The sequence below is a fragment of the Papaver somniferum genome, chromosome 11 (genome assembly GCF_003573695.1).
Source record: "Papaver somniferum cultivar HN1 chromosome 11, ASM357369v1, whole genome shotgun sequence".
NCBI classification, from domain to species: Eukaryota; Viridiplantae; Streptophyta; class Magnoliopsida; order Ranunculales; family Papaveraceae; genus Papaver; species Papaver somniferum.
The window spans coordinates 80353065-80373711 of NC_039368.1; the positions used below are offsets into that span (position 1 = coordinate 80353065).

Genomic DNA, 20647 nt, shown 5'->3' on the forward strand with positions numbered 1-20647 from the left:
AAAGAACTGAGCTCATTGATCTCAGCATCATATAACCTACTCCTAGAAAAATTTAATTTCCAATCTAAACCAGAATCATCGGGAGCAAACAAAGAAACCAGGGAACTGTTTTTGCTGTTTGCAATCGCATAATGAAATGAGTTAATCAGACACCCTCTCCGAAGAACCATTGTTTGGCTTGGAAAACATCAAGAAATGGCAATTGGTCAGAGGACAGAACCAAGAAGCTCTCCAAGTTCATCTTATCTCTTCCGTCTGACAAAAATGAAAACGATATGCTTTCGAATGGAAAGCAATGCTATAACGTCTAACAAAAGAGAGGAATGCTCACCTTAAGGCTTAAATGCTTGTGGATAAGGTGGAACAAACATTCTTTGCTAGGCTCGGTTCAAAATATTGTCAAGATTTTATAATTGTGAGTTTGTGGAATAGCGGGTGCAAAGCTACATGTACCAAGTCCATCCATGGGAAATACGACAGACGCTTATATAATAGGACGAACGGGTTTTATGCACTATTTGCATATCCTTTAGGAAAAACGGATGCACGTATTACTTCGGTAATTCTGCAATATCAAAGAAAGATCTTCATACAAGATGTGATTGTTATGACATTATCTTCTGCAAATATGGCGCCCCGAAAAGACGCTAATATGGGTACAATTCTATGATATTTGGTGGTCCTGGTGGTAATTGCATTTGATTTTTCATCAACAAAAATAAGGAATAAAGTAACTTTTATATGCCGTATTAGAAAATGTTACGGAAAATGGGTCATTTGTCCAAATATTTTTAAAACATGGTTCAAATGGACGAGTAAAAATTAGTATGGGTGAAATGGACACAAAAAAGAAACCAAGGATGTAACTGGATTCATCATGGCTTAAACTTAAAAAATAGTGAGGATGAAACTGGATGCATCCTGTTGTAAATTAAAAATAAGAAAAAATATTTAAAAATAGGTAGGATGAAACTGTTTACATCCTGACTATTTTTACAGTTTTGTCCATTTAAACAGTATCAAAATCTAGATATCTTTTTCACTCATGAATTGTTAATTTTGATCTTTTTAACCAATTTTATGAAAACATTATCTTTTCGGAAATAAAGATTATGGTATCAACAAAGTTTAATGTCAGTTTACTATCAGAATGAAAATAAGATTAATGACAACAATGTTGGTGATCTAGTTATGTGATCCAAATTACTCTTACAATCAAGTAACTGGTAACAATATTTGCTCTTTGGTTTTCTTAAAGCTGAATGATCAAAATTCAAATTCGAAAGCAACTACGAAAAATCGCCATTTAAAAACGAAAACAAATAATACACAAGAAGTTATAAAATTACTGAAGCTGTCAAAACTTTTAAAAAAATAATAATTACTGAAGTTGAATCTCTGTAGACGATTCTCCACTATACTCTGAAAGACGATTTTCAGTAAATTTTGTGTGAGTGGTAGGGTGAAAACATTCTTAAATGATAGTGGTCCATTCGCGCCTTGAAGTGATATCCCTAGTTTTTCAACATATCCTAGCTATCACTTCATGCGGAGTTGTACAAGCCATAAAGATCACATAATATTTTCAAAAATAAAACACATAAACATCAAATACTAACACCGCTAATTATTTATTTTTATGTGAATGCCAGATTAGGGGATTTTTGACGTTGGAACTAACCTACCAAGAAGTTCTCTTTGTCTTTCCAAAAATTCAGAGTGTTCCTTTCTGACCCAATATGACTGCTGCAGTAGGAATACAGCCACAAAGCTTTACCAATTTTATTTGAATGAATACTTGACCACAACTCGAAGAGTTCCAACGTGGAGTCTAGGAACTAAAAACTAATAAGAGCAGTGGGGATGATTGAAGTCCATATTTGAATAGAATAATCACAAAATTGAAGTAAAAGAGAGGCAGTTTCACTTTCAACGACATTCCACAAAGCACAAGTATATGGCTACAATCCATGCACACGTACTAACATTTTCAAAAAGTACTTCCAACATCCGCTAGACTAGAGGCTTATAATTCAGATATCGACTCGGTGTCCCAATTATGTAACAATCAAGCGCAAGAACATAATCTCACCTCTTCTGCAAGTGTCCGTTTACAAAAACAGTTTGGTTTGGCCTCTCTCTCAATAATATAATCAAGTTACAATTCTAGTCTAATTATTTCCTGGATTAAATGGTGGATTACGGAAATTAATTGGAGTCATCTTCAAGTAAAAATATCCACTATACTCGGGTTCATTTGGAAATGTAGATGCTTGATAGTCTTTGAGAAAATAAACCCAGACCCAATCAATTTAACAGGGAAAATCAATAGGTTTTTACAATCCTCCTAGTCAAATACCGTTCAAAGTGATATGAAAACTCAAAAGAAAATCTCAACCAATTATTCTTGGTCCAACCTAAACTCAGATTGGATAATTTTCATTGATGCTTCCTTTAAGAAAGAGGATTTTTCGATAGGATATATATGCTTTCATTCTATATTCAGCAGATGAAGAGACTTTCATGCACTTATCGGCGGGTTCGGAGTGGGCTACGTCAGCTTTCCACGCAGAAGCAAAATCTTTATTACAGGCAGTTACGTGGTTAAAAGAAAATATTTTATCAAGCGTTTTCATAGTAACTGACTGAAAAGCATTGGCAGACAATATAAACAAGGTAAGCTCATATTCTTCGTGGACAGCGGAAAACACCTTGCAAGAAATAAGGTTAATCTTGGGCGATCTACCTCAAACTAAAGTGAAAATATTAAGAGGAAGAATAACTCAGCAGCGGACTACATTGCCAAGGAGGCAAGGATTAAAAAACTACAGCACATGTCGGATAGCCTGCATCAAAAAGTTCTACCATAGATCAAATGTTTTTGATAAAAATGATTTTGTAAATCTTTTGTACTATATTTGCTAGTTAATAGATGATCTTTTCCCTAAATAAAAAAAAAAAAAAAAAAAAAAAAAAAAAAAAAACTAGTAACCTTATAATAACTAGTGAAGAAAACAGCGCAATAAAAATACAAATTCTTGCGATTGAACATGTTTCATTCAATAAAATAACCATAAAATTATCTACTATCGTATACGCCAATTTAACTCAACGAACGGATGCACGTACTGTTCATTTTTTTCCCTTCATTTTAGGCGAGGAGTTAGTAATAGAGAGGAAATATACCTCTGGTTTTCCAGCACCAGAATTACGAGGCAATATAATTATTCAAGCTATATATATTCTTCCCTAAAGTATTCAATTTAATCATGACCATAAGGATGGTTCCCATTCGGAACACGTATTGGCTTCGCCGAATCGTAACCCATCGAAATTGTTATCTGGAGATGAAGATTGAGTACTAATCTTATTACTCATAAAATCATCAATATCTTGTTGCAAAGATGATAATGACGATGAAGCAGGGGATATGGTATTATTTGTGGTGGGTGGTTGTTCTTGTTGCTGATATTGAGTAGTAATGGCATTACTCATCATAAAATCATCAATATCCTGTTGCAATTGCAAAGACGACAAAGATGAAGTAAGCGACATGGTAGTAGTTGTGGGCTGTTGTTGTTGCTGGTGATATTGAGAATGTTGTTTCATTTCCATGCAAAGTGGGCCCTCAAAGTGAGCTTGCTGACACTGCATGCTAATAATCTCTGCTTGAGATTTTGCTAATTGAGCTTGAAGATCACTAACTTGTTTTTGTAGTTGATAAATTGTACCCGCACAACCGTAAACTGGATCTCTTATTCTCGAATTCGCTTCGTAAACCATACTACTGACTGCATCAACTCTTTGGGACTCAGGAATCTCCTAATAAATAAAATTTAGGAAAAAGCTTATCCATCAGAAACAAAACTAAAGCTACGATTTAAAGTTTTGATTTTAGATAATTACCTGTAGCATTTTGGTGATATTGCTAGCACCAAAAACCCTATGAGCAGTAGTAAACTTTAAGGGTTCAGTTGGTGGAAAATAAGGAGCTAGTATACATTTTTCACCACATCGTCGACGAAGGATTTTGCATGCAGCACAAGGAGTTACTACTACTTGAGAAAGAGATGGAGCTGGTGATTGAGTATGGATGTTGGTGGCCATGGAGGTATCAGTTGATGAACCCATTCTGACAAAAGAAAAGTACAAAGAGTTGTTGGGAGAGAATCTTATTGGTTTGTGGTCTGGGAGTGAACATATTTATAGGGGGAGTGCCCCTAGATGTTGCCTCAGTTCTCGAAAAGAGTTACATTCAATTTGACATATTTTTAAACTAGAATTTCGTAGTGACGTAGGTAGTATCATTTTCTTAGAGAGAAATGACATCAATGCTGATTTGCTTCTCGACTGCGTGATTACTGATTAGAAATAAGTCCAGATGGAAACAACCAAGAAACATTATTCTAACTTGTACTAGGGTCATTATCATATAGATTGTTTGCGAATCCAAAATTAGCTAAATATGTTGAATGGCATTGGTACCACTTTAGGGTTGATAATCAACCAGCTCCATGTGGTTTGTTTTTATTAGGCCGACCGCACATTATTTGCTCATGCATTAAGCATTTGCTTCAATTTTCTTCCTTCCCACAAGTGGTCAATTCTTCAAAGCAAAATGTTGAACAGAAAATATAGCTCTCAAATAGGAGAGAAGAGAATCACGAATTACATTACACGCTTACGCTGCTACTTGTAACCAATCAATAAATCGCAATCACGAATTTGGACTAGATAATAGGTTTTAAGTCTGGAGATAAAATTTAAGCTTAGTGGCAGATTTTGAATTACTTGGAAATTTTGGGGCTAGAGAGCAAATTTTGGATGAAAATGACACATTTGGGATCAAGATTATTTATACTTAATCTCATCGTCATCACCTTTAAGCAAGCTCCCATCATTATCGTTCCACGCAGATTTACAGCCTGTTTGGATTGCGCATCAGAAATAGCTTTATTACTATTAAAAATCAAAAAATTAAAAATCAATTTGACTATCATATTTCAAAACGATTTTTGGAAGTCAAAAATTAACTTTTTGCTGAAATAAAATAGTTTTATTTTTGATTTTTGTTTCTGGTTTCGGTTTTTGGAAGAGTAGAAGTCAGAAACAGATTTATATCCAAACACCTGCCAAATGAAGGGTAATAACTAATAAAACAACGCAAGGTAGGTTGGCGTAAATGAGACCGGAGTCACAGGACTAACTTCCTACCAAATCATCATCCCATGGGTCCAATTATTTCCTAACAAATCATCATCCCACGGGTCCAATTATCTGTGTGCACTAATTTATTGAACATCTTAGGTATTGATTGACTGATGTCGAAGTTTTCTTAAAACATTTATCTCTGACATTCCGGTATTTTCCTTGCCCTTAGAAAATAGAGCCAATTCAAATATTTGATCTTCATCATCACTAATTTGGAGTCCTTGTACTAACATTTCACTCCAAAATAATTGGGACACAATTTGAAATTTTCAGTGTTGTTATGGTATTTAATTCTCGCAAATACGAATACCGTCTCTTCTGTGCTTGAACATGCATATCATAACATTTCACTTCTATTGACAAAATGAAAATTTGGGGTCTGAAATAGACGAAAGCTTGATAGAGTAATAGTTTGATTCGTTTAAAGATTTAAAGGTCAACAGGTCAACTGTGGTCATAGTTTTCGCTGGAAAAATCGGCAAAAAAGGGATGCGTGCTTAGCTCGAGGCCGGTGCCAAGAAAACCCAACGAGACCTTCTTACCAGAGGTGCTATACTTTCCTTTGGTGCAATTTTGGGGGTTCTCTTTTGGTTCCAGTTCTCCTTGTTGTGAAATGTCTCATTTTTTCTTCTTTTTTTTTTTTTATTTTGTAAAATGTCTCTTTTAAGTGATATACTTTCATTTTATTGTTTTGCTCATTCCTCACATGATATTTCACGGACGTAAAACAAATAAAATCTAAGTGAATAAACACATAATCGGATCTAGTGTTGATGATCAAAATCCGACGGTCAAAAACTACAACTTCATTATGGCTGTCATGCGAACGCTCGCGTGACAGCAGGACTACGGACTATTTTAGTCAGAAAGGACAATGAGAAGAGAACTATCATGTAATCCAGTGGTTTCCAGGTTCCCTTTTATAAGGGAGATTGTGGATTAATCGGACTTACACGAATATTCTAAAGATGTAGGATCCAATGGTTTCGTCATTTTTTCTACAAAATCCAAGTGACAATGTATTTAAAGCTAATTTTTTGATAACATGTTCCTCTAATATAGCTTTACATTCCTAACAAAAATGAGAGTATTCCGAGACGTATAAGACTACCATCTACCATTTTGAATATAAACCTTTGAAGATTAACGGTTAAAATTAAATTTTATGGATGGTGAAGTTTCGTATACCGGAATACTCTCATTTTTAGCAGGAATATAGAGCTGTATAAATGGAATATGTCACCAGAAAATTAGCTTCAAATTCATTGTCTCTTGAATTTCGTAGAAAAAATGGAGAAACCATTCATGATTATGTCAATATAACCATATTATTGGATCATCGCCCTATTCTAAATCTGTTTTAGTTAGCTAGTCAAATAAGATTCAAGGTCATATGTTGCTCGCTCTTAACAAAAGTCATTCCATTTCACTGTTAAATGTCATTGTTGTCCAATCCAATCCCTCAACATAATAGAACCCTACCTTAATGTCAAAAGAATAGAATACGTCCGGTCCATTCCCATTTTATATTCAATGAATTATGTCTAATGGTCCAACGAAAATGTCCTTTAACTATCCTTATCAAGAACCACGTTAATACCTATAAGTCAGATAATAACATGATACAGTAATTCATGGACACTTAAAAGCTAGGGTCCGCATTGCCTTGTGTGGATGCCATTTTGACGTCAACGAAGTTCTCGACAAACTTTCCAACTTAAACCATCAATTTCAGGTTGATTAATGGACCAAAGTTTGGCATCAAAATTCAGCATTATGAAGATTGCCAACTAAATCATACTCCAAAGCGCTGCATATGGGTTGCACAACAGATAAGATCCACATGCATTATCGGTGATCCTCATTCCTCATTAGCAACGTTAATGTTCAACGTGATTTGCCAGCTAATTGAATTCATTTTCAAATTTACATTCGGTTTTGTCCTTTTTCTTTTTTCTTTTTTCCCCTTTTAGTTTTAAGATGATGTTTACATATCATTGAATGTGTCTTAACCTTTTTTTTTCTCTTTAAATACGAAAATCTCATTGAGTAAAAGGGAAAACTACGTTATTAAGGAGTCATCTGTTGGTGCTACTCATACACAGTTTGTCCTGGAATCTTGTCATTGCTAAGTTGTTAGCCGCATTATTTGCATCATGGTGTATGAAAGAAACTTTCCAATTTTCAAATTTATAGAGACGGAAAAAATAGTCATGGATAATGTTTAAGTTTGTTCACTTCACAACATCGTTGATCCTATTTATTGCACTCTTTTACTATGAATTCGCTCGATTCCTTGTCTCTAAGCCCATCGAATTGTTTCTACCGCTGCTTAGGTTTCTGCTTGTTCAGGATTTACTGTTGTAAATTGGCTCACTCCGAGCTCCATTAGGAGTACCTACGAAATTACGAGCTATTTGGCCTATTTCTGCTGTTTTTATTGTATTTACAAAAAGAAAAATCAAAATTGATCTTAATGTCGCGCTCATTTGGTCTTTTCCAGCGATGAGATTAAGCAGTTTGCACTATACTGTTGACAGTATTGACAATGAGGCATATGGTTCTTGACATTCCTTACAATTAGGCCAGTATTGACCTGTAATGCTTCAAAAACCACCTCGCACTTGTGATTCAGAACCTATCAAATAGTAAAACAAAGCTATATTTTTTGTCATGTGGTGAAGATTCTGATTAAACCATGATTTTTCCTATTCAAAAATAGATGATCCCCGCACAAGGTATGATAGTTTAGTATCAATGGTAGCAGAAACATTCACTGCAATGGGACAATCAACAAATAGGTGTTGTAAAGGTTCAGATTGAGCACAACATAAAGGACAAGAGGCATCTAACCGACTATTGAATCTAGTTATCTTATATCTAGTTGGTGAGCATTGGTGAATGAGTTTCCAAATAAAATATCGAATTTTAGTTGGAAAGTGTGTTTTCTACATGGACTTCAAGTGGATGTCCGTAATAACTTGAGAGACATAAGGATGGGTGTTAAGAATAGCTTTATATGCAGACTTCACAAAGATAACCCATTCTCGGCTGGTTTCTATCTAATATTGTTCCTGTCTGTACGAGGGATTCTAATCTCCTCGATTGCATTTACAAAACAGAGCATGCAAAGTGGTTATATCCTAGACTTTGTTATCTTGATCTATCATTTGAGAGACTTTGGTAACATTCGTGGAACGGAAAGTATATTCAGGGGACCATCTAAGCAAGGAATCCAATTATCCTTCCATATAGATGTGCTACTTCCATCACCCAATTACCAACTGTCAAAAATTTTAACAATAGAAAGACCCCTACATATTCCCCTCCAAACCCATAAGCCCTGTTTAGACAAATCACAATTTAAAGGTTCAGAATCTTTAAAGTATTTATGCTCCCCATAAATAGTCAGATTGTTCAACAAGTCTCCATGCAAGTTTCACCATAATTGCTTGGTTTAGAATTTCTGTGTATTTAAACCTCCTAAGTCTTTGAAACACAACCATATGATGGTGTTGATGGTGGTTTTTAGCTTAGGGTTAAAATCGTAAAACCTTACATCTGACATGACGTCACTAGGATCACTAGCGCGTTTATTGAATCATTCAACACGCCTACGTAAGAATTACCAGGGTACCTTTATATATATGTGTGTGTGTCATGTTCCACGGTAGAACCCTTAGTATTGACCGACATCACCTACGTACACCAAACCCTAAATTCTTACACCAACGTGCCAATGGCAAACCATGTCAGCCACGTCTCCGTGCCAAGGCATGCCAACCATGCCAGCCGCATGTGCCAATGGCATGTCGTGCCAGCCACATCTCCTCGCCAAGGCATGCCAACCATGTCAGCCACGTCTCCACGCCAAAGCATGCCAACCATGCCAGCCGCGCCGCCGTTCCATCCAAATCTCCGCGCCAAGTCATGCCAACCATGCCAGCCACACCAATGTGCCAATGGAAAACCATGCCAGCCACGTGTTCGCGCCAAAGCATGCCAACCATTCCAGCCGTACCACCATGTCAATGGTAAGACGTGACAGCCACATCTCTGCGCCAAGGCATGTCAACCATGTCAGCCACGTCTCCGTGCCAAGGCATGCCAACCATGCCATCCGCACCACTGTGCCAATGGAAAACCATGCCATCCACGTATCCGCGCCAAAGCATGCTAACCATGCCAGCCGCGCCACTGTGCGAATGACAAACCATGCCAGCCACGTCTTCGCGCCAAGGCATGCCAACCATCCATCCGCGCCACCGTGTCAATGGAAAACCATGCCAACCACGATTCCATGCAAAATCCATGTCGGACCCGCTACATGCCGCTGGCTGCCAAAACGAAGGGTTGCAACAATCAACGGCCACCCTTCCATCTGAGATGCAGATCTTAGTCGTCCAAGGTCGCCAGCCAACGCATGGTAACCTTTGGCCTAACGCCAAAACCCTAGTTTTGGCCACGCCTAAACCGCGTCAAGGCATGTCAACAATGCCAGATGTGCCAATGGCATGTCGTGCTAGCCACCTTGCCGCGCCTAAACCATACCATGCCGGCCTTCCCCTCACGGATGCCAAAATGAAGGCGTGCGGCAATCAATGACCACCCTTCCATCTTAGATGCAAATTTTAACCGTCCAAGGTCACCAACCAACACATGGCAACCTTTGGCCCAACGCCAAAACCCTAGTTTTGGCCACGCCTAAACCGTGCCAAGGCATGCCGACCATGCCACGTGTGCCAATGGCATGTCGTGCCAGCCACCTTGTCGCGCCTAAACCATACCATGCCGGCCTTCCCCTCACGGCTGCCAAAACGAAGGCGTGCGACAATCAAAGACCACCCTTCCATCTTAGATGCAAATCTTAGTCGTCCAAGGTCACCAACCAACGCATGGTAACCTTTGTCCCAACGCCAAAACCTTAGTTTTGGCCACGCCTAAACCGCGCCAAGGCATGCCGACCATGCCACATATGCCAATGGCATGCCGTGCCAGCCAACTTGCCGCGCCTAAACCATACCATGCGGGCCTTCCCCTCACGGCTGCCAAAACGAAGGCGTGCGACAAACAATGGCCACCCTTCCATATTTGATGCAAATATTAACCGTCTAAGGTCACCAACCAACGCATGGTAACCTTTGGCCCAACGCCAAAACCCTAGTTTTGGCCACACCTAAACAGCGCCAAGGCATGCCGACCATGCCACATGTTCCGATGGCATGCCGTGCCAGCCACCTTGCCGCGCCTAAACCATACCATGCCGTCCTTCCCCTCACGGATGCCAAAACGAAGGCGTGCGACAATCAACGACCACCCTTCCATCTTAGATGCAAATCTTATCCGTCCAAGGTTACCAACCAACGCATGGTAACCTTTGGACCAACGCCAAAACCCTAGTTTTGGCCACGCCTAAGCCGCGCCAAGGCATGCAGTTCTAGCCACCTTGCCGCGCCTAACCATACCATGCGGGCCTTCCCCTCACGGCTGCCAAACGAAGGCGTGCGACAATCAATGGCCACCCTTCCATCTTAGATGCAAATCTTAACCGTCCAAGGTCACCAACCAACGCATGGTAACCTTTGGCCCAACGCCAAAATCCTAGTTTTGGCCACGCCTAAACTGCGCCAAGGCATGCCGACCATGCCACATGTGTCAATGGCATGCCGTTCCAGCCACCTTGTCGCGCCTAAACCATACCATGTCGGCCTTCACCTCACGGCTGCCAAAACGAAGGCGTCCGACAATCAACGGCCACCCTTCCATCTTAGATGCAAATCTTAGTCGTTCAAGGTCACCAACCAACGCATGGTAACCTTTGGCCCAACGCCAAAACCCTAGTTTTGGCCACTCCTAAACCGCGCCAAGGCATTCCGACCATGCCACATGTGCCAATGGCATGCCGTGCCAGCCACCTGCTGCGACTAAACCATACCATGCCGGCCTTCCCTTCATGGCTTCCAAAACGAAGGCTTGCAACAATCGACGGCCACGTTTCCATCTAAGACGCAGATCTTATCCGTCCAAGGTTACCAGCTAATGCAGGGAAAACTTTTGGCTCGACGCCAAGCCCTAGTTTTGGTTGCGCCCAAACAATGCCAAAACCCTATCTTTTGGCCACGCCTAAACTAGGCCATATTAAAGCCATGCAGGTCATGCTTTCATGCCACTGGCTACCAAACGAAGGGTTGCAATAATCAACGGCTACCCTTCCTCTCAAGATTCAAAATATCGACCGTCGAAGGTCACCACCGAGCCGGAAAGTCTCCCAAGCTCAACTTTCCAAACAACAGCAAACATGCTACATGTTTTCTAAGAAAACACTCGAGACATCAACACATTTCACAAAATTGGGGATGCTCATTGGGTATTGGTTTGGCGGTTTACAGCGTGCGACGTACACTACGCCCGTTACAAGACAGTGTCATAAGGATGAGGCGGTTAGTAAATACAGGGAGTAATGGTAAACGCTTTCTTTTATGGAACATCAATTACAGGCGTTTCCGGTTACCACCTCCTCCCATTTACTCATCCGTTTTCCATTTCTTACGAGATCATAGTACGTTTCACTTCGACTTGTATAAATAGGTCTTACCTATTTCCACCGAACAACAAGTTCTGGTCAGGAGCATACAACACTCAGAAAACGTTTACTAGCTTTCCCATATGTTAGCTTCCCACTTTCTGATGCAAGTCACAAAAAAACTACTCTTCCAGGATCAACTATTTTGATATCAACACTCTCTTCGCTTCCCTCCCCAAAACCAGCCCTTCTCCTCCTCTTCGTGACCGAAGCAAGTCTGGAACGGCCATTTCTTGGTTTAGGACGGATTTGTACAGATTGATCTCTTGAATCTAAAGTACTCCCTCACAGTACATTGTTTAGGGTTTAGAGTCGTTTCTCACCCACACACCCGAAATTACCGAAATCATTAGAAACCGTTTTCACCCTCAAACAAATGGTTAACAAGAGTTCCAAGAACATATTGATTCAAGGCGGTCTCACCTAGTCGATTTAGGAACTTCGAGTTCCAAAAAGCAAGCCTATTAGAAACTCATCCATTAATGGGGAAAACGACTCAACTTTACTTCTTTGCAGCATCAATAGCACACCAAGATAGTTGTCTTAGAGAGCCATTTTCTTTATCTTCAAAATATTGGAAACATCAATTTTAACATAATTTTAAACTTTAAGACTAAGAGCAATAACTAATTTATCAATTCATAGATTGTCCAGAAAATCTATTAAATTTTTCAATGATTGAAGCAATAACTCTAGATTTACTGGATCTAGCCTTAGAAAATATGATGAAACCGCCTGCAAAGGAAATGTGAATAACATATGGACTATTTTTAGACACAATTATAACCATGTATTTGACCCGTCTTTTCTGCATGATTAAAAGTCCTAGAAAAAGTTCCATACACACAATATAAACAAGTTAGGGACAGGAGGTCACCGTGTCGCAATATTCTCTGTGGTTTGAACATTTCACCTGGAAAACCATTTAATAAGATATAAGTTGACACTGTGGATATACATTGTTCAATCTTTAAACACCAATCATCAGAAAACCCTAGACTCTTGAAAGAAGGAATAACAAAACTTCATTCAAAACCCTGTCAAATGTTTTTGAAAAGTCTAGTTTCAATGTCATCCAACCATTTTTTGTTTTTAGATTTCTTCATAGTATTTGTTAGCTCATGTGCTTCAAGGAGATTTTTATTCCCGTGATACCATCTAGTTATTGCACGTATTTGAATAGAATTGGAAATGTTTGATTCCTCTCGAGCCTGACTTAAACCTTTCATGACTGCTTATCCCATTTTTTGGAGTGGGCTTCTGGTTCTAAACTTTTATTCCTAACTTTACATTAGATATGTCATGGATCATTGATTACTCATGTGAACCCTTCATTTGAGTATTAAGCATCCTATAAAGTACGAAACAAGAAAATATACCAGCAACCTTATGTTACCACTTTATGGTGAAAAGGGAATATTGCAGTGGTATTCCCAAAAAAAAAAAAGTTAGTTAATGTTGAAAATTTATTATAAGGATAAGGCAAGTTATTTCAAAGCTCAGATCAAGTTCAACGGAGCGGTTGGGAAAATCATTTTTCCCACGGTGGGAGAATGTGTTAATCTAATTAGTGGAGCTATTTTTTTAAACAAATATTTATTTTAGTTAAGTGGGGCCGATATTATTTTATAATTATAATATATATATACATATTAAAGTAACTTTTAATTTCTAAATATAAATAATTTTCTTTGGGAAGGTTTAAGCGATCGGCCTGCTTTGGTCGAGGCTCCTCCTAACCAAAACCAATCATCCAAAGTTGATTCGATATTTCCCAGAACTTGAGACTGGATGGTGGAATGAGAAAACACTCAAATTTGAGCCTTTGCCTATCCAATTTGACTATTTTTCTATCCCATTGTAGGTGAAAGTTTTTCATTTGCCCACTCCACTACTGTTGCTTCAAGGGTGTCAAATTATTGTACTAGAAACTATTTAATGTTTCACCTTTTTCCTTTCGAATTTATATTGATCGAACAATAAAAAGACCTTTCGACAAGTCGATTAAAGTTGTACTGTATATTAAGTTATATATCGTCCAAATTCCAAAAATTTCTTGATATCTTTAAATATCATATGACGTCAAAGATATAATATTAACAGAAACATATCATACAATATCAAAAATATAATATTGAACACAATGACACACAAAAGCATCCAATAAATGGATAAGTGTCATCCATTTTCAACAATGCACTCCATCTCTTTTAAAATGGTTAGTGTGAGTGCCCGTAAAATTAAGACTCAAACTTGAAAACATGAGCTTGACTTATATACATAACCTTTCATCGATCTTTGGGTTTTAAAATGGGATTATGCCCATGTTATAAATTGGTACATCAGAAGAAGTACTTAGGGACATCCTAGTTCTGCCCCTAAGTGTACGGTTAAAAGGGTGTTTTCGTCATTTTGGAGATTAAGTGCTAAAACTTGTGGTCCATATTTAAATAATTTTTAAAGATAATTAGTTAAAAAAATTATATTAAAAGGAAAACAAATCATCTTAAATAATCTTCGGGTCGAAACAATTGGACAACACAAAGTTCTTATTCAAGATCTTGACAACAAGATGAAGAAAAAAATAAAAAATCAAGTATACATTGCAAAGATGGAACAAGAACTCAGTACTCAATCGGGTATACATTTTTGTTTGCATAAATCTCTCTTTTATGTGCATGGTTCTTTTGTGCAAGAAGAAAACTCTAAATTTGTCTCATTGATGTGAGGTGTATCTACTTCTCATTTTTGTTTTGGTCATGTCTTTTAGATCTTTACTAATGTAAACTGTCGGGTATTTGGAGGAAGTTGTAATGACCCGTCCCTCCGCCGATACTGTCCCCACTTAGCCACTACGGTTATCCGATAGTGTGGGATTTTTACGGGCGTCGCTGAAGTAATCCAGCAGAAACTTCCTGGATGGTCACCCATCCCTAGATTACTCTCTCCCGAGCACGCTTAACTGCAGAGTTTTCTGCCAACTCTGGAGCCAATGGTACTGAAAAGGCCTCGGTATAATGTAGACGTTCCTTTCCAATAGTACTGAAAAGGCCTCGGTATAATGTAGACGTTCCTTGTCTCCTATGAGAGTAGTATCTGGCATAATCCCCCAGCATACTCCCCCACCCGAGCTCAAGCGAACCCAACTAACACCGTGTTCCCACTTATCCACTGCGGTTATCCGGTAGTGTGAGATTTTTGACGGCACTACTGCGGTTATCCAACAATAGCTTCCCGAGATGTCATCCATCCTGTGACTACTCCCGGACGAGCATGCTTAACTGATAAGTTTTTCCCATAAATCAGTCAAATGAACCATCAGGCCTCGGTGTTTGCAAAAGACAAACCAGTACTTATATTCCATCGGCCAACCACTGCCGAATATCGCGGTATTACAAAGTAGTTGGTGTTGAAGTGTTTTCGCTCAAAGTTATAGCTTTAATTAGGTATATAATTTCTTAGTTATAAATTATGTTCATAATTCCTGTAATACAACATTGTATCTTTTTATTGTTGTGATGGGAATCTGGTTACATTGTATTTTAGCAGTGAAATGACAAGGGTACCAAGTACACCACAATTTATCTGATATCAACTTATTCAAGAAACATCTTGTGGGGTCTAATATAGACATAAAATGTCAAGAAGATAACGACTACAAGATATACACTTGGTGTATATTCAAAGTCTTGAGTCGAACCAACTATAGGATCAAACTAAGTGTTTGATTAACGTACTTAGTACGTTTAATTTATTATAAATAAAATAATAATTATAATGCGAAAAGTAAAGTAAATCACACAACAAGATTTTGTTTACGAGGAAACTGCAAATGTAGAAAAAACACAGGAACTAGTTCAATTTTGAATGCGCTCAGAATTAAGCCGTTATACAAAGACTACTCTCAGCTTTGTATAGTTGAGACCAAGTGAACTAACCCCAAGTTACTCAATTTCTTCAGTATCCATGAGCATACTACCAATATGGTCTACGCAAGTGAATCATAAGATAGAGTCCACTATCTTAAGTCACTCCACCCGCTGACAAGACTAATAGAAATCAACTCATTTGGATCGTATACCGAAACAGTAAAGGATTAAATTGTTTCATTAAACACCATATCAGGTGTAGTGGAGTTATAAAGGTTGTTATGTTTAATTAATATAAACTCCTTTATATCGGTTAATGAAAAGAACCGGGGGTACAAGTACACCACCAACTTTGTCGTTCGGCAACCTGAATGGACTAAACTCTAATATAATTTCGATAGTTACAACTTAATAAATCTCAATCAAGGAATAATATAAAGAGTCTTTATCTCTTTCTCTCACAATCAGTAGTAAAAAAAAAAATTATTCCATGAACCTGATTATACCTTGAGAGTACCTGGACGATTCCAAAGATCAATATCCAAGATCAATTCAGTCATATCCAACAATCGAGGATGCATATATATACTTTGATTAATTGACGTACTAACTGTGGTATTTCAATTATATAGATAAAAAAATATAATGCAGAAAAGAAATAATACAGACACCAGAAGTTTTGTTAACGAGGAAACTGCAACTGCAGAAAAACCAGGGGACCTCGTCCAGATTTGAACACCAAACTGTATTAAGACGCTACAGACTCTAGCATACTATCAATAGCTTCGGACTGGAATTTAGTTGAGATTGAACCTACCGTCACAACGATTCAATTACAGTCGCGCTCCTTACGCCTCGTGAATCTCGCAAGACTCTGGGCAATTAATTCCCTTAGCAGACGTCCTTTACAGCCTAAGAGTTTCTTCAACCTAAGTGAAGAATTTTAAACCAATCTGTCTCCCAGAGATAAGCCTATCTTGATTTTCGTTCGATCGTTAAATCACGTGAGATAGGAAATCGTTTACAGTAGACTGATCCAGCAAGCCTCAAAATCCGGTTTTTACAACTCCCGAGAGCAGCCTAGATATTATTCACCTCACAAGAAAAGAAACTACTAGATACCAACGAATAATTTCTTAGTTGTAATTTCTTGTGGAATCACAACGACCGAGACGAAGAACTTTGTTATTTCTATCAATCTTAGCTGTCGTAGCGAAATCTTAAACGAATAGTAGAAAGATCAGGATATACGAACTATCAAAGATAAGATAGTCGGACTTGTATTCACGAATCCCGAAGCTAAGTATTTAAGTCGTTAAACCTAATTATGTTTCTCAGTAAAAATGGAAACCTAGGTTAATAGAGAATTGACTCTAGTTAGCAACTATGACATACAGAAGTGTCGGGATTAAGTTTTCCCAGACGCCTGAGCCTCTCTTTAGATAGTTTTTCAAGACCGAAGGATTCTTACGATCTAATCTAAGATACTTTGTAATCAAGAAAACACTTTTCACCGTTAGATGAAATTCGACTTGAGATTCAAACTAAAATGACTTGATAGTCAAGTGATCATTCTCCACGGTTAGATGGTTTAGCTTGAGATAAGCACAGATAGAATATACACTTGGATATGGATGAACCGTAAACAAACTGTGTATAATTAGTTTTTTCAAGAACGGTTAACCAAGGTTAGCCATACGAACATAATAAGCTTAGCCATTTTCATCAAACACTTTAGACATAAGTTGATAAACAACCATAACCTAATATATGGTCAATTATGTTTTATATGTGTTTTACAGAGTTGTTCAAATGCCAAATATCTCATAGAAATACTTTGAATTGCATCTAAAACTATTCGACTAGGTAAGTACGTGTACTGCTACCAGTTCGTGAGACACTCTGCCAAGGTACGTGTACCGGAAATGTGTACTCTTAAGGCAGTTAAAATACAACGCGGTTCAGTATGCATACTGAGTAATTGTACCACCCTTGTGTTCACGAGCAACAAAATTTTTTGGTATGCATACCAGGTATGTGTACCAAAAATTCGTTACCGAACTTATACCTACGCAGGTACGTGTACTCAATATGTGTGTCGCTGATCCTGAACCAAACAATTATGCTAGTACGTGTATTGTCCCTGTATCCATATTTCAATAGTTCTAAAAACTCTCAATAATCAATTTGAAACATCCCCGAATAATATCAATGATAATCTTACACATATCACTGTTCCATGTTATTTTAAAATGATTAACTCGAATCATAATCTAGTTCATAAACAATAAATTGTTCTTAACTAAATTCATCAAGCAGACAATTGACTTATAGCCCAATTCATATTTCGAGAAAAATATTCAACAAGATAAAGTTGGATAGAATTTCTATTGTGTTATAGTTTAAAGTCCACTTAGTCATACGACTTGGTCTCATAGATAGAATTGTGAATACTTGAGTAAATAGGAATGGTTCAGTCTTCATATACCTTCTGTCGATGAAATTATCCAAAGTCTTCAGTTGATGTCCGTCTTCAAAATGTGAACGCAGTGAAGTCTGGTACTCAACTACACACTTCCAACCTAGTACGATACATGACTAAAATGTAGAGTAAAAATCATGATATAGTTTTGATCAACTAAATTTGATAACAAGCTTGAGATAGAAACACTTGTGAGTTCGACTAAGATGTGCCCTAACAATTAAAAGAACTAAGATTAAGATTATCGAAATAATCAAACCTTGCTTCAAAATTCATAAGATTTGGATTCTTAAGAGAACCACCAAATAATAGATCGTCGATCTATACAACAAGTTATAAGATGTATGTACAAGATCAAAAAGCTTGTCAGATCCCAGTCAATGAAATGTGCATAAAGTATTATCACAAAGATCAGAATACCAATACAAAAATCTTTTATTTTTCAAATCTTCAGTCTTCAAAGTACCTGCACATACAACTTGATTTCCCTTATAATCAATGACGTACATAACAGAGTCTGTTAAAATGTATGATCACAAGTCTTATCTTCATATCTTCAATCAATAAAGATTATATTTGAAATCGTCGATACTTGACCTAGTTCAAGTTACTTTATATCAGAAAACAAGGATCACAGAGTTAACAAACTAAGTGATATCAAAATTCAACTACGTCATTAATCAATCAAATCAATAATCGAAAACTAAAAATAACGATAGAATTCCAGTTTTCAACCAAAGGTACAATTAGTGCTTCTTTGATCCTACAGAAGTATTTACATGAAGCGCACATAAGAGATTTCATCTAATTAGGATAGTCTCCTCTCAAATAAGTATTACAAGAATACTCCACTAGGCTTCCCACACAAACGATTAGTTCAGTGGGTCCAATGGATTAGTTTGTAAAAAGAACAAACTTCACTATTTATAATGACCAAGGTAGTTTGAACATCTAGGAATTACCAAATTCGAAAATATCAAAAGATATGCAATAAATACCAATTTTCGGTTTTGTAAAGATTTCAACTGTTATCCAACTAATATACCGAAATTTCTCATGGATGGCAACCAAATATTATCTAGCGTACAAGTATACTTTAATATTATATAATATCATAAATATGCTTTAATCACCGAGAAATCAAATATATATAAATTTCGAATATCCAAAGAGATATTATGGAATATTTCGTTTTGGGATCTCACCTTGAGTATCAAAGAAAATACTTGAACATTAAGTAATAAGAGTTTAACATGCGTTCAAAATATTATATCAATATTAATGAACTTTCCATGCTAACCAAAAAATATTTTGATATCTATATAAACCCTATAGCAACAGACAAACCGAAAACACGTTTTTAATTGGTTAACCCAATAGGGATCGGTCCTTCAATAGATCCCCAAGTAAGGGGTCGGTCCTTCTACAGATCCCCAGGTAGTGATTGTTCCTGGTATACATTCCTAGGGTCGGTCTTACAATAAATCCTTGTTTAAGGGATCGATCGTGCAATAGATTCTTTGATTCCTGTCAACTACGAAACAAGTTTCACAAGTTTACTTCCTTCAACTCATGTAGTTAAACATATCTTTCTAGGCATAGAATCAATCAGTTCGACACACTAACTAGTAACGAATTACCAAACAGTGTTATGTCCTATTTACGAAGACCAAAAGATAAATGTTATACTTCGTAATCCAATGTGCCAAAGTTGTATGAAACAACTAGTATATACTTCCTTGAAACTTTGATTATGAAAGAATTATCAAGTCTATAATACATCAACTAGTATGTTATGTTTTCAATATGAACGACTTGAAAGAAATGTAAATAGAAATGGAAACAAGTCAAGTATGTATTACTAACGTCGAACAGATGATGTGTACGTTGATGTCGATAGGTCTTCAGGTTCTTCAAAGTAACATGAGTTTGTCTCAACATTTCTAATGTTCCTAGTGTATCCTAACAAAGTTGACTCTAGTAATCTAATTAAACAGCTTCGAGTTTTGGAGCTAAAATATAACAATCAAACTTGACATACAAACGCTTCGTGGGTTCAACTGAGAAACGCTCTAAGTTTGATACAACATTATACTCATAATAATGCAACATTGTTATTGAGAACCATTAACAGTAATTTAACAACGCGTCTTAGCAGAAGTTTATTTGATTTTCTGATCATAGGATTTTGGATGTCGAAAATGGATTCACTCCTATCCATGGCTAGGAATAAAGCCATATTTTTTCTTTTTGGAAAAAAAAGCAACAGATTGCTGCAAATTAACAATTTTGTAACAATGGATTTCCATTGAAAACTATTGCTAGAATCTGCAACATGGTTTAGCAAAGGGTGATTATTATTGCAAGCTCATGCAACATAATTGTTTGTACCGCCCATAAAATAGACGGAAAACTTGTAATCAAGTCCGACAAGTTCAGGAGAAGGTTCCATAAGTCTTGTTGCCCAATTTGCTTGCATATGAAGTTTACTAGAATTAGGGT

At 37.3% G+C, this 20647-nt stretch overlaps 1 protein-coding gene across 1 annotated transcript; it reads right to left on the reverse strand.

The window, feature by feature from the left end:
* Positions 1-3267: 3267 nt before the first annotated feature.
* LOC113324652 (LOB domain-containing protein 1-like) lies at positions 3268-4131 on the reverse strand. Its single transcript, XM_026572949.1, has 3 exons — positions 3907-4131; positions 3602-3822; positions 3268-3418 (listed from the first exon to the last, which is right to left on the reverse strand). Exons 1-3 carry the CDS (start codon positions 4129-4131, stop codon positions 3268-3270), a joined length of 597 nt encoding a protein of 198 aa, XP_026428734.1.
* Between the last annotated feature and the right edge of the window lie 16516 nt (positions 4132-20647).